At 39.1% G+C, this 14050-nt stretch overlaps 1 protein-coding gene across 9 annotated transcripts in view; it reads left to right on the forward strand.

The window, feature by feature from the left end:
• Positions 1-14050, forward strand: part of LOC132155112 (receptor-type tyrosine-protein phosphatase F-like) — a 279321-nt gene that overhangs the window by 132430 nt on the left and 132841 nt on the right. For all 9 annotated transcript variants that reach the window (XM_059563911.1, XM_059563914.1, XM_059563917.1 and 6 more), the window contains exon 2: positions 8232-8401. In XM_059563911.1, coding sequence (XP_059419894.1) covers positions 8305-8401 — 97 coding nt within the window. In that variant the 5' untranslated portion in view covers positions 8232-8304. The remainder of the gene's footprint in view (positions 1-8231; positions 8402-14050) is intronic.

Raw genomic sequence — 14050 nt, forward strand, 5'->3', positions numbered from 1 at the left:
TGTCAGGTTCCGGACAATCTATTTCATGCGACACATTACAGTGCCGACATGTCTCAGCCAAGCAGATGGAAGGATTTCTATTTTTGCCAGGCAATGGCTGAGATGTGAAATAGTCTTTACCCACAAGATTCACAGCATCTCAAACTGAAAATAGGGAATATGTTGTCAGATGTCGGTTGTCAACTAAACAGATGGTCATACCTTTGCCGACAACACTGAGGTTTTCAAGGTGATATATTAAACAGAATCTGTCTTTGAGGTGCTTACTGATGAAGAATTACATATTTTTTTAATCTATTTGTCCAGTGTAATTACTGTGGATTATTTGGATTTACGTGACTGGAATTTTTATTTTCAAAAAGAGAGTGACCAGGGCTGTCCAAATCTGCTCATGGAGGCCCAGTGTCCTGCTGAGGTTTCCTCTCTGCGCCAACACACTTGCCTGGAAGTTTCTAACATGCCTGAAGATCCTGATTAACAGAATCTAAACTCTGCAGGATAGTTACCAGATTGGACACCCCTGAGCTAAACAATGTGGAACAGGACTGAAAAAGTATTTTTAACTTGAGGAGCAGTGGTGGTTCGCACTAAGAACAAATTTAGGGTTAGGGTTCTCCAAATAGTCATGGTAGTCGACCTTTGTGTCCCATCACTAATGAACATGTGCACCTCAAAGTTATTAGTGGGTGTGTTTGTGGTTCAGTGGCTGGTCTTGTCAACAAAGTGCACATTTTAGTGGTATATTGATTGATCTTGACCTGTACTGTTGTTCCTCATTTACAACTGACTTCTTTTAGAGTGCATCAGCTCAAATTCAATTGACAGGTTGTTCTTTTGGTATCTGTTTAGAGCTGTTATTATAATTTGAGTGAGAGGTTTTGCCTTTGGTCTCAAAGTGGTCCTTCAGTTTCTATATAGCACTGATAGGGAGGGAAACAGTGTGGCAGTATAAACCCATTTTGCAGAAAAGCACATTGACTCTACTTTGGAGATGGAGGCCATGGTGGCTCTTTTGATCTCGTTCCTTTCAAGTGAAACCCTGGGTAATTTGCCTGTCGCGGTCAAAGTGAGTCACAAGCTGTCAGAGAAACAGTTTATGCTGTGGAGAGTTTCAGTGAAAAGCAACTATCAGGCTAATCCCCCCCCCCCCCTTCTTCCTCTCAGCTTCACTGTGCTCTGGCCCGTTAGTTAAAACCACCACCAAGTTGGAGTGCAAGAAACGAATGACTTCATCTGCATGAAATAAGAGAACAGAACACATTCCCTTACCTGTCGCTTTCACTATTTGGAGGCAACGTTACAGGTTTGTATGATTCACCCCTGAATGCTAATGGAGCTGCCCAGCTTGCCTCCATGTTGGATTCTCTTCAGAAAGGCAGCTAATAACCCATATAAGGTCTGATCTGCCAGCTTCTTGGTAGCCGGGCCTCATTTAAATTCTGTCCCCTGCAACCTCGCCAGCCTGCGGTTTGTTGGTTTGTCTTGGATGGGAAGTCTGTTAGTGCTTGAATTAGCCTTGTGGTCTCATGGCAGCCGCCCATGACGTCTGCTGCCCTGTGACATCGCCTCTCCCTCCTGCCTATCGCTGCTTGCTCTTTTACATTTTAAATCCGGAGCCTCACGAGAGCGACGGGGATATGGCTCCATCTGCCACAGCTGTCTGTTGTTGAGGTTAGAGATGGAACCAGAGAGAGGCAGCGGACCCCACAGCGAGCTGAGACCACAGCTTATGCACACCTGTAGGACTTGAACGGCAGGAAGCAGAAGTTTGGCATAGGTTGCGGGATGAATGACTGTTCGATCATGAGATTTGCTCGTTTGCGAGTCTTTGAGTCAACCTAAAACCTGATAAGGAGTTTATCCACTGCTGATCTTGATATCCAGCTGTGTAAATGGATGAGTTGTACCTGTAAAATCTCATTTGCCTTATTTAATGCATAATTAGAGGATATAATGACTCCCATGTTAACCTGTTTTCCCATGGCAATCCTTCTGTTTTCATCTTTTAGAATGCTCCCCTACTAAAAATTGGTGCAGTGTATGCTAACAGGCCTCCTACAGTTAATTCCATCTTTGTCTGAACACAGTGTAGGACTTACACCCTCAGAAGACAATGAGTCTCGCATCCCTTCCAGTCAAATCGAGGAAGTCCACACATAATCTTCACCAGAAAACCAGTATTCTTGTATTCAGTATTCAGAAAAACAAATTCTTGCCCAACCTGAGTTTCTACAAAGGGTTGTGTTTCAGGGCTGGACTAGAGTCTTGAAGAAAGCCACCTGCGTTTGTAGTAGCTAACATCAGGCTTTATGGCAGTCTCTACTGCTCTCTTTAAAGTCACTATTCTGAAGATTGATTAGGTCTTAATTTTCAGATAGTTTTGCTCTCATGCTGTGTCTTTAAAAGTGATGGAGGATGTTGTGTTGATGATTCTCCACAAGTGAAATATTCCTTTCTATTGGCACCATTCCTGATAAAAGGACTCTTTTTTCTTTTCTCAAGGAATATTGTAATTTATTGACCAGACAGCTTGAACTTTTGGCCAATGACAAACATTTGGATGAGTCACATTGCTTCACAATATCAAAAGAAGAAAAAAAAGAATGAATTTTATTTAGCAAAATATAATTTATTTCTACTTTCTGTTGATTTTGGGTTAAATTATGAGTCCAGATTGGTTTCCGACAGATTTTGTTAAGATTCACCAAAAACGACTTAACCAAATCTCAGATTCCATATTTAAGAGGCAATAGTTCTAATTAAGTGTTTCATTGTCGAGATTGCTTATCTAGTTTCCGGCAGTATTGATTCAGGTGTCACAGGTCTCTGTTGACATGTCTTCTGTTTGTTGGTGTGTGGATTGAGCGCTGGTGCTAATGTTGAGGGTAAACTTAGCAGGCTGTGGGGGATTCAGAGGCATTGTGTTTCTTTGTTGTGTACATAGTCCTGTCGCCTTTGAGATCCTTTATAGTCTTTAGCAAAAATAACCTGTTGTACTTCAAGGATGTAGTTGCCTTTTTATCTTTTGGTATAAAATTTGCTAATTAGCTAATAACACATACTCCTACTTCAGAGTCCAATCTCAGGTTGCTTTTGAATATAAGTCTTTAGTATTTATCCACTATCACATCTATTTAAGCCCCACTCTGCAAGGTCATGTATTTTGGGTCATATTTTGCATTGTCATTTGACAGGTAAATTATTATTTTTTTTGTTCACAAATCCTCTTTGCACAATAAATTTCCACCTTTGCTTCATGCTGTGACATCAATAAATCAACAGCGAATTCCACATCAAGCGTTTCTTCAGTGTGTGTTTGGCTGTGTGTGTAGTACATCTAATTTCTGTTGAATTACTCTGCAATTGATTTGTGGCTGCAGGAAGGAATGAGAAGCCTTTTGGTAATCTTCAAAATATGACATTAAATCTCCTGGTTATGTCTATAAGCTGTCACCATATCTGATGCCATCTATCTAAGAGTCAAATGTGATTGCGGGCTCACATCATGACAAAGGACTGAGGGAATATTTGGTCAGCTTCTTACAAAAGATGGCTTCTTCTATGTCTCACGTGTACTGTTGGCATGTCAATACTCCAGGCCTATTCATTTTTTTTTTTATATGAGTCATATTAGATTCCATCACACTGAACTTGGGGGCTTAATATAATAATTTAATGTAATCAAAGAACTTTTCATGGAGATATAAACATGCAGTGAAAGGGTTTAAAAGTCAAGCATGATACACCAGTGGATCTGGAAATATTCTAGTGGTCAAGAAGAAAAATAAAGACTGACTATTACCGATGTGCCGATACGAAAATATGATAACGACTGATAGTAGCATTCTGTACTGTTTAATCTAAAAATGTGAAAATTAAACTAGTAAAATTTATAATTTTTCAAAATGTTGAACAGTTGAACAGTGAAAGGAGTGACCCAGAATGTTGTTGGATGATGGAATATGTTTCCTTCACACTGGCCTGTAAGCAACTATCCAGAACACTGTAGCAACCGCATAACAATACCCTGGAACCATCCGCGCAGTGTGGTGGTGCATTTTTGCACAAGCATTTTCCTAATTAAATGGTCATTTGTTTTTGTTTTTTTGCATTATTTCCACTAGGGCTGCACGATGTGTCGTTTAAGCATCGATATCGCGATGTACGAATCCACGATAGTCACATCGCAGAATGTGCGATGTAGGCTGTCGTAGTTGATCCGTTATTCATTAACTGTACGGGCCAGCTGCTCCCCGGCCCTTGACGAATGTGATTCACGGATTAATTGCACAGCTTAACCATCATAGAGTGAAAGTTTATCATTTGCATGTGTTTTAAGTCCTGTCAGTTTAACAGGGTGCATATACGAACGAGCAGACAGAGAGAGAGAGAGAGAGAGCGGGAGAGAGAGAGACAGAGGGAGAGAGCGCATGCTCTCCGTCTTCAAACAGCACGAGGGCACGAAGGTTTATCAAATGCAGTGCAGACCTCTATGTCAAGAGAAATCATCTCCTACATGAAGCATAGCACCAGGTTAATTTGCTTAACTTCCACTTTCATTTGGTTTAATCAGATTTACCGTCTCCTGCTTGCTCTCAAAGTTATCTTGGACTTCCTCTTGGGTCATACAGTATATTTTATAAACTTTTCAAAGTATAAAGGATTAAACTTGAACATCAGCGCTGTAGTCTAAATCACAGAGCAGGCTAAACCAGGAGCCCTGGGACATGCTGTGTATGGTGTCAGACAATTTTCTTAGATAAAGCTTCCAAAGATCTTGTTGGAAGCTTTATCTTCCCTAAAGACGTCAGAAAGATTGTCTATACAAGGCCCTGCCATAGATCTCCTGTTGTCTTTATCTCTGGATGGGCCATTAAGGGAAAAGCAATCACTGGTGTCAGAGTGGTTGGAAGGAGATGTGCCTAAAAAGTGACAAGGAGAGAAGTGTTTATTTATCCTTGATGCTAGAAACACAGCAGACCTTAGATGAGATTCCTGGGACGTTCACACTGCACCTTTGCTTAGTTACAATGCTATATTAGCACGTCACAATGCATAACTGCTAGTCACGGATTGATCTGAGCTTGTATTACCTACCAGTTAAAGGTCAGTAAAATAATAATAATAATAATAATGTTGCAAATGCAAAATACATCTTTCCTTATTTTATATTTTAATAAAATATAAGTTATCTAAAACATACCGTGACTTTTCAACAGCGTTATGAGTTTGATGGCTGTTTGATCTGGGTTTATTGTGCAATATTACTGTTCCTTGGGTAAATCTCACCTGATATACAGTACAGACCAAAAGTTTGGACACACCTTCTCATTCAAAGAGTTTACTTTATTTTCATGACTATGAAAATTGTAGATTCACACTGAAGGCATCAAAACTATGAATTAACACATGTGGAATTATATATGGAATTATATACATAACAAAAAAGTGTGAAACAACTGAAAATATGTCATATTCTAGGTTCTTCAAAGTAGCCACCTTTTGCTTTGATTACTGCTTTTCACACTCTTGGCATTCTCTTGATGAGCTTCAAGAGGTAGTCACCTAAAATGGTCTTCCAACAGTCTTGAAGGAGTTCCCCGAGAGATGCTTAGCACTTGTTGGCCCTTTTGCATTCTGTCTGCAGGTCCAGCTCACCCCTAAACCATCTCGATTGGGTTCAGGTCCGGTGACTGTGGAGGCCAGGTCATCTGGCGCAGCACCTCATCACTCTCCTTCTTGGTCAAATAGCCCTTGATGCCTTCAGTGTGACTCTACAATTTTCATAGTAATGAAAATAAACAAAACTCTTTGAATGAGAAGGTTTGTCCAAACATTTGGTCTGTGTTGTATATATATATATATATATATATATATATATATATATATATATATATATATATATATAATTTCCCCACTCTGCTATTGTGCTTTTATCAGTTTATTTACTCATTCTCTCCATAACCCCGGCCTGGACAAACAAGTCAGGACTGGTGTAAGAACTCTATGATTGGCAGGCAGGTTTTAAATGAGTGGTTTAAAATGAATCCTACTAGTGTTTTTCAAATGTGGGTCATGTCTCCCTTTTTCCCTCTCGGTTGGTGACCTAATCAACTGCTCTTTTTTTTTTTTTTTTTTTTTATGCCTCCAAAAGTAGTGAAGCTTATTACTAGAATGCTTGCCGCAGTGCTGGGGCCCTCCAGGTGTTTTGGTATAACTAAGCTATGACTCAACATGTACTTCGCCTCTTGTTATTTTAGAACACAAACCCTCTTGTCAAGCAAGATTAACAAAATGCCTTTTGGATGAAAAAAAATAAACACTCTTTAAACACCTCCCTGTTGGGATCTGTTTGTTCATTGTTTCTTTTGGCACCATCTCACACACACAGCAGCCTGGTGTATCTGCACGCATCAAGCATGCATCCGAAATCAGTGTGTTAATAATTGGTTAGTCAACACTTCCTCTGTCCTATTGACATTCTTGCTTGTTAAAATCACTGGCCACTCACAGTGTGAAAATTATTAAATGGATAAGATGAGACAAGTGAACGCATCGATGTCAAAGTGGCAGACGGACACTTATTTGCATGTTAACTGAAGTTAAATTAAAATTAATTATAATTTACATTTCTCCAATTAGCTGAACTTTAGAGTACTTTTAGACCCACTTAAGTATATCTTCATATGTAATTTGATAATTCCTTTCAATTGTCTTTGACGTATGGTAAAATTGATCTGCTGTATACTGGCAAGAATTCATGGTAAGCAGAAATATTTTAATGTCATGTCCATTGAAACCTGTATGTGATGTATTTAAATATTTAGTACATTTAAAGTATATTAACTTTAAATGTAACACTGAATGGCACACTACAGTTAAAATTATAATCTTGCTTATCATGCTTTAGTATTTAGTCAACATATCACATTTGGTGTACTTCTTTAAGCCATGACATAACAGTATGAAAACTCCCGCTTAATAATAAAGAGTGACGATGGCGAAGAGATTTGCTTAATAATGTTATCGTGCACATTTTATCTTACTAAACATTTCTAATTTGCGATATTATTAAGACGTTTGTCTGTGAAATCTGCGAGATCTCTCGTGTGCGCCACGGAGGCTGTCTGTCAGTCACACACACACAACAAGAACAAGCGCGGCGCACACACGCGCATAAGGGGCCGTTCACATATCGCGTCTTTTGCATGCTCAAGTCCGTTATTTCAAATGTAGGCACGCGGTATGCGGTCACGACGCGCATGCAGTGCGACGAGCTCGTTTTTTCCAGGCGCGTCCGCACCGCATCGAGTTAAAAACATCTCAACTTTTCAGAATGCCGCTAGCGCACCGCAGGTCATGTAACTTCCTCACCTTTTCCGTAACAACGTTGAAAGCTCAGCCAAGATGAAGGAACAGCTGATAGCTGTATGTGGATTTTTAAATTAATTTAGTAGCAGTGCTACCGCAAGCAGTTTTTAGTGCTGCATATCCATTTATCCATTGCTGAAATTTCCGCGTCTTCATGGAGAGAGCAGGTCATGGTTGCTTAGCAACGGCAGACTCCTCAGGAGTGCAAGTGTCCGAAGGCTTTGGGGAAAAAAATCAGAAAGTGGCGTGCCTAGCGTTTTCCACGCGTTTTTAGACGCGATATGTGAATGGCCCCTTACAGTACGAAAACTCCTGCTTAATACAAAGAGTGACTATGGCGGAGACAGCAAAACGTTCCAAAGTGTGGTTATACTTCACTAGAGTTGATGCAGACAACGCTGGTTGTCATAAGTGCAACAAAATATTTGCATGTAAGGGCGGAAACACAAGCAATCTGTCAAAGCATCTTTCAGAAGTGCATTATGTGCAGACAGAGAAAGGCAAAGTTTTCGACTACCTAACACAACACAAAGTACCGATAAGAATACCGTTAAAGTACCGGACCGTTAAGCAGTATCGATAAGAGTAGTAATACCGTTAAAACCTTAACGATACCCATCCCTAAGTGGCGGTCGGTTATTAGGAATTCCCAATTCTCTTCTGTCCCTTTGATACTTAGCAAACCGGCAGCAGATTATGGGTTTAGTTTACTTTGATAAAAGAGCATTTATTTACCTCATTAACCCCACTGCCCCTAGACAGACCCATTCAATTTATCACGCCCACAGCCAATACTGTACATTACTGGTTGTCCTACCTTGAATCAAATGCTAACATGTGTTTGTCTATGTGTTCCTCAGGTTTTAGTCTATGATTGTGTGACAGCTGCGAGAGCAGAGCAGGGACCGAGGGGGAGCAGTGCCAACCTGGAACATGGTGCCTAATATTTGCACGCCCGTGCCCCTCCTGTCCATCGGGCTTCCTCTTCTGCTACTGCTGAGCTGCGTGCAGTTCTCCTCTCAGGCAGACAGTAAGTACAACGCCCCAGCTGAGTAGTCATTTTTTCTGTGCTAATTCCTGTACCTTGTAAAATTGGAAGTGCATTGCATTGTGGAATTGTTTGCAGGCATGAGCAAACACATCAATGCTTCATTTGCATGGAACGATATGAACCCAAAATTCAAACAAACCATTCTCCTGAACTTTCCGTGGTGTTTAGATGAGCGATGCATTTCAATGTAGACATTGATCAGAAAGAGGTTCTCGTTGGCCACTCTGCTTTACTGTCCTTGTGAGTGAGTGTGCGGATTGCTTTGATACCACCGTGAGTGAAACGGCAATGTTGTGGGTGTCACAGGTCGAGTGGGGTCAAGGCTCAGTTCTGACATGGGTCAGAGAGCCATTAAATTCGCCATGTGACCCATCTGCACCGCTGTCACAAGGCTGATGTAATTTCATTAGGCCTCTCTGTCACATCGGCTCGCTCGCTGTCTTACTTTTTCACTTACGTCGTTTAACCTTTAAATCTTTCAGCTGCTCAGAGGCGGTGCTAGCATAAGAGTAACCTTGAAGCTTCTTCTCTTGACTCCTTTTGCCACTTTCAAAGCTGCGAAGCCTTTGTGACTGAAAATCTTGTCTCTGCTTTCTCAATGAAGACTTTTTCAAAACGATCTCTGATGTAAAGTAACTCTGACTAGATTTCAAAAATGTAAAGAATAACTTTAGTATTTCAAGTGTTTCGAATCTGGAACATCGTCAAATGAATCTTCCTTTGACAAATGAAACATTTGATGGGAAATCCTCCCTTAAATGTACTTTTACATTTAATCATTTAGCGGATTCTTTTATCCGAAGCGACTTACAAATGAGGACAACAGAAGTAATTAATCCAACAAAACAACAGCTGTATGTACAGTAATTGTTGTGACAAGAGGCACTTAGTCTTACACAGTACATGAAGCTAGATTTTATACATTTTTTAAACAAACAGAATAGACAGTGAGTACAGTTGCACAGTATATCAGTTATTCTTCGTTATTAATTTCTTCCTCATTTATCGTATTGGCTGACATTGGATATTCCATTGTTAATGGTTGTTTGTCCTGTTTTTATATTCAAATTAGCTTTACTGTCATCTGATAATAGAAAAACACTGTTAAATGTAATCTTTAGTTTAGTCTAGTTTAATCTTTATACTGTACATTATAATGTTTTAATGCCTAAATTCACTAAAAATGTAAAGCAAAGATTTAAAAAAATAATTTCAGTGATATTTATTTATTTATTATTTTTATATAGACTAAATCAGCATAGAATTTTAATATTAACTGTTTATCAGTTATTGCAAAAACATGCAAGTAATTGTTGGTTTGAATTATTAAATCAGTGCATCCCAATGAAAAACATCACATTATGGAAGTAAAACAGGTTATGAACACCATTTCATGTTGATTTCACGCCTAACCTGAATAAAGACAGTTGCTGTCACACTGTCATCAAACTTTACACCTCTTAGCTTATTCTTGTCTTGAGTTTTGTGTTTTTGTTTAGTGTTCTGCATGTTCATGTCTTGCGCATTAACACAGCACCCTCATTAGTGTCATCACACGCTGCTGTAGACCAGCTGCTGTAGGTGATGTTGATGGTTTGAGAACGAGTCTCCAGGAGCTTTGCTCTAGATTTGATTATACTTAAGGTTTCAGACTAGATCTAAATCCTAGTGGGATACTGCTTTACGGTGACGTTTCTTCAGTATAAATACTTGTTTGATATTCAAACAAATAAAACTTTCAAAATAGAGGGGAGGTTAAACTACCGCGAATGGTCTTTTTTGTGGTGTTGTCTGTAATCAGAGATGTTTGAGTTGCTAAACTTTAAATAACTGGCTTTGCAATGCTCTGAATTATAGGGCAGTGGAGCCAGAACTGCAGGGTGGGGCGTCGCCAACGTTGATCTCCATGGGAACAGAGCCTAGCTAAATCAGCCGGATGAAAAATTAAGGCACTTTCTTATTCTGAATGCTCAAAGAAGTCAAGATTACTCAGACTGCACAGGAGCTCCAGCGAGCAGACTGAGGGCTATTCCTCCAGCCTTGTTTAGGTGGTTATTTCTCATTTGTGTGATTTAAAGCCACCCAGATTGCTCGATTGGGGTCTTCTTCATAACAGCTTCCTCCAGACATGGTGTCTACGGTTTACATAACAGTCTTGTCAGCCGTTTTGGTTTTTAAGAAGTGGTCTTTCTCTCAGCTGAAAGAAGTGAACAAATTAGTAACTATCTAAAATGATAAACTGCAGAGCTGAAGTTTTGTCAAGAAATAAGCTGAAATTGAAAGTGGCAGATTTCTAGTCTGTCTCGCTAGCTAGCATTTATCTTTCAAGCCCTGAAAAGAGCACAAGATATTTAATGAAAACGAGCATTACTTTTATACCAATACAAAAAAGAAGACATACATAACTACAGAGGCATCCGTGTAGAGACTGAAATGAATTGTGTATCATAGTTTTGAACCAGTTATTAAAATGAAGCCATACACTAAAATGAATAGGAGCTCCCAATGCTTCATTTGAGAGAGAGCGCAAAGTTGGTGAGAGCGTTTGAGCATTACCTTGAATCTCTTGACTGTAAATCTGTACATGCAGTACAGAGTAAAAAAAGTTTTTTAGTATAAGAAAAATAGCTTCCAGTATGTTACATGAAAAGCTATTTTGTTTAAAAAGAAAACTATGATCACGCTACTGAAAATTGTAGTTCAGTTAGTAGTTCATCTAAACTTTTAGTCACACACACTGTTGGGAACTATAGGCCTACTTTTAGAGTTGTATAATGTCTCCCTTGATCTACAGGCCTTCATACAGCATTTCTAAAGGATGCTGCTCAAAATATGCTAAGGATTCTTCAAGGTTTTGCTGCATTTATTTGATTTGGCTGAACTTGTCAGACTACTTTTTGTCTTCCAGTTGCAGTGGAATTTTTCTGATGCTGTATGTCTCTTTATGTTTTGAAAGGCAGTTCGCAGCCATCTGTCCATATATCAATCCTTTTTCTGTCCTATCACTCCCTGCTGTCCAATTGCAATAAGTTTTGAGTAATAAATAAATATTCCTCCCAGGCGAGCTGATTCTTTATATTTGGTACAAAATGTAATCTTATCTGTGTTTAAACGACAACCCACACATATGGCCTAATGTTAGAGGAGCACTTAGGTATTGTGAAATGCTTAAAAATGAGGATCCTTTACATTTTATCTTGCAGCGCTATGTAGAAAACCACCTCTATGAATCAATTAAGTTAGCTGTTGTTTTCCCTTTGGGCAGGGCAGGGCTGAATGGGTGGTAGGCGGCGAATTGGATTGTTTTCAAGTGTCCATATGGTCACTGAGTGAAATTGACAGGAATAGAAATTGATTCTTTTTAATTAAAAGTAACCATATCCTCAATCGAGTGGCACTTGCAAGGTAATTTTGTTAGTCCCCAGCTGTGATCCTTCACTGACCACCAGAGAACACCAGAGGAGAGACTGCAAAAAGGAGAAACAGAGAGAGCGTGAGAGAGAGAAGGTTTGCATAAGGCAGAACGGCAATATCACAGCAATTAATTACTGGTCAGTGGAGGTTAATGATGTTAGATTAATAGCTTAATTATGGCGGTCGATCGCTGGGCTGGAGGCAGGTCCCCAAACTCTCAGCTGTGGCCAGGATACAGTGCTGTCATCTGATGACAAGATCATCCAGTGTCCTTGACTGAAGGGCAGCCGTAAAAGCTATTTGAATCATCATACGTGCGAGTATGTCATCCTCCAACGACACTTACACCTTATAATATTGATGCTGTGTGAATGACCTCATCGTCAAGACAAATTGAAGCCTGCAGGACCAGCCTGCATCACACGATCACCAATGCGTTCCAATGTCACGTAGTATGGTCCGAAAGATTCCAGATCGAATTTAAACTAGGGCTGCACGATTATGACAAAATCATAATTGTTGATTATTCCCTTGAAATTGTAATTGTGATTATTAATTACGATTATCACAATTTACATTGAGTGATGTTTATTTCATTGTTCGAAGAAACTAACATAACGTATTTTTATATGAAAATAAACAAGCTGAAAACACTTTTCTTTAGTATTAAGCCTCAAATGTCAACTATACATCGGATTGGTTTCTTCTTTAAATTATAAAAAAGTAAAAATATGAATGGTATTATGTTATACTAAAACTAAAATTAAAATAATGGGAAAAATGCATAAGATAACGTAAAAAAAAAAAAAAGCATCTTAATCACACAGAATAACAAGTGGACTTTGAACGATTTATATTTGAATATTTGATTTTGCATGTTAATTTGACTTATTTTTACATTTACATTTATAAACTTTTTACATTTAGTTTGCCTTTGTATTCATTTAAGGCTCACTTGAAGTTAATATTTAAAATATATATATTTGTATTTTAATTTGATAACAATGTTAAATGTAACATTTAGCAGATCTCAACATTGTAATATTTATTATTATATTCATTTTGTGATGCTTAAATTCACTTATTGCATTTAAAATGATTAGTTTTAGCGATTAATGTGTAATTGATTAATTTATTTAGACAAATGTAATATCTGGTGACCAAACTTGTAAACTCAGTGCTGCATCTTTTTCTTTTTGCACTAGTGGTCTCAGACTTTTGGACTTTACTGCATATCCTTCCACTTAACACAATTTTTCCTGTACTCTGTGAACACTATGTCATAACAAATCTTTACCATGCAGTGAGAAAACATCCACATTGCACATTTTCAACCAGCTGCTGCATTGTCAAGAATCTTCTCCATGCAAGAGCCTCTGTACCGCTTCTGAGATGATGGTTGTTGGGGCACTACGTCTTGTTAATATCCATAAAGCGTTTTTATGTAATCACAGACATGAGCAGCTAATCACATTAGTACAGACTTGCGTCTGAAAGCTTATGACATTTTGTTGTGGGGAATTCACGTCCCCTGCTTTTCATCTGTATTAAAGCTGGCTTTTCCTCATCCTCCACTGGCTCCCATCATAACATTTTTTTTTCTGTCCCCTTGGTGCTGACCCCATAATGGTTAATGACTTATGTTCTTTGTTCTTGTACAATGTCACACTTGGCTTGCACAGGCCTCCAGTATTGGACAGGCTGGCAATATGAACCACATTTATTGTTGATCCACTTCTGCATTTCGTGAGTTTCTCTTCTAAACAGCTCTGTTTGAACATTCTTGCAGAAATATGCACCACATGTTCAGTTCATGGTGCCTGGAGTAGAATATTTTGTACCTCCCTTGAGTGAGAGTGAAGCATTTTTTTCTCTCATTGTTGTGGGAGACTGCTTCCCAAAACTTGAAGAGCATTTATATTAGGATACCTGTTAGGGTTGGGCCGATAGACGATCCCATCATCCATCACCAATGGGTGATAGACATTAAGATGTTGCGCCAGCATCGTGATCCCCCCCCACCTTTTTGAATGCATGATCTGCAAATAATTTGCCATCATCCTCGGTCATCTCTCCTTGCACAGTCTACACCAGACACAGAGTGGCCATGTAGCATCGCGCCGCGTCAGCTAAAGACGGTCTACACTGGACGTGACAAAGCACCCATGGAAAATAATAATAAATAGAATGCGGCAGCAGTCTACTGTCAGGAAT

This window comes from Carassius carassius, chromosome 12 (assembly GCF_963082965.1).
Source record: "Carassius carassius chromosome 12, fCarCar2.1, whole genome shotgun sequence".
Lineage (NCBI taxonomy): Eukaryota > Metazoa > Chordata > Actinopteri > Cypriniformes > Cyprinidae > Carassius > Carassius carassius.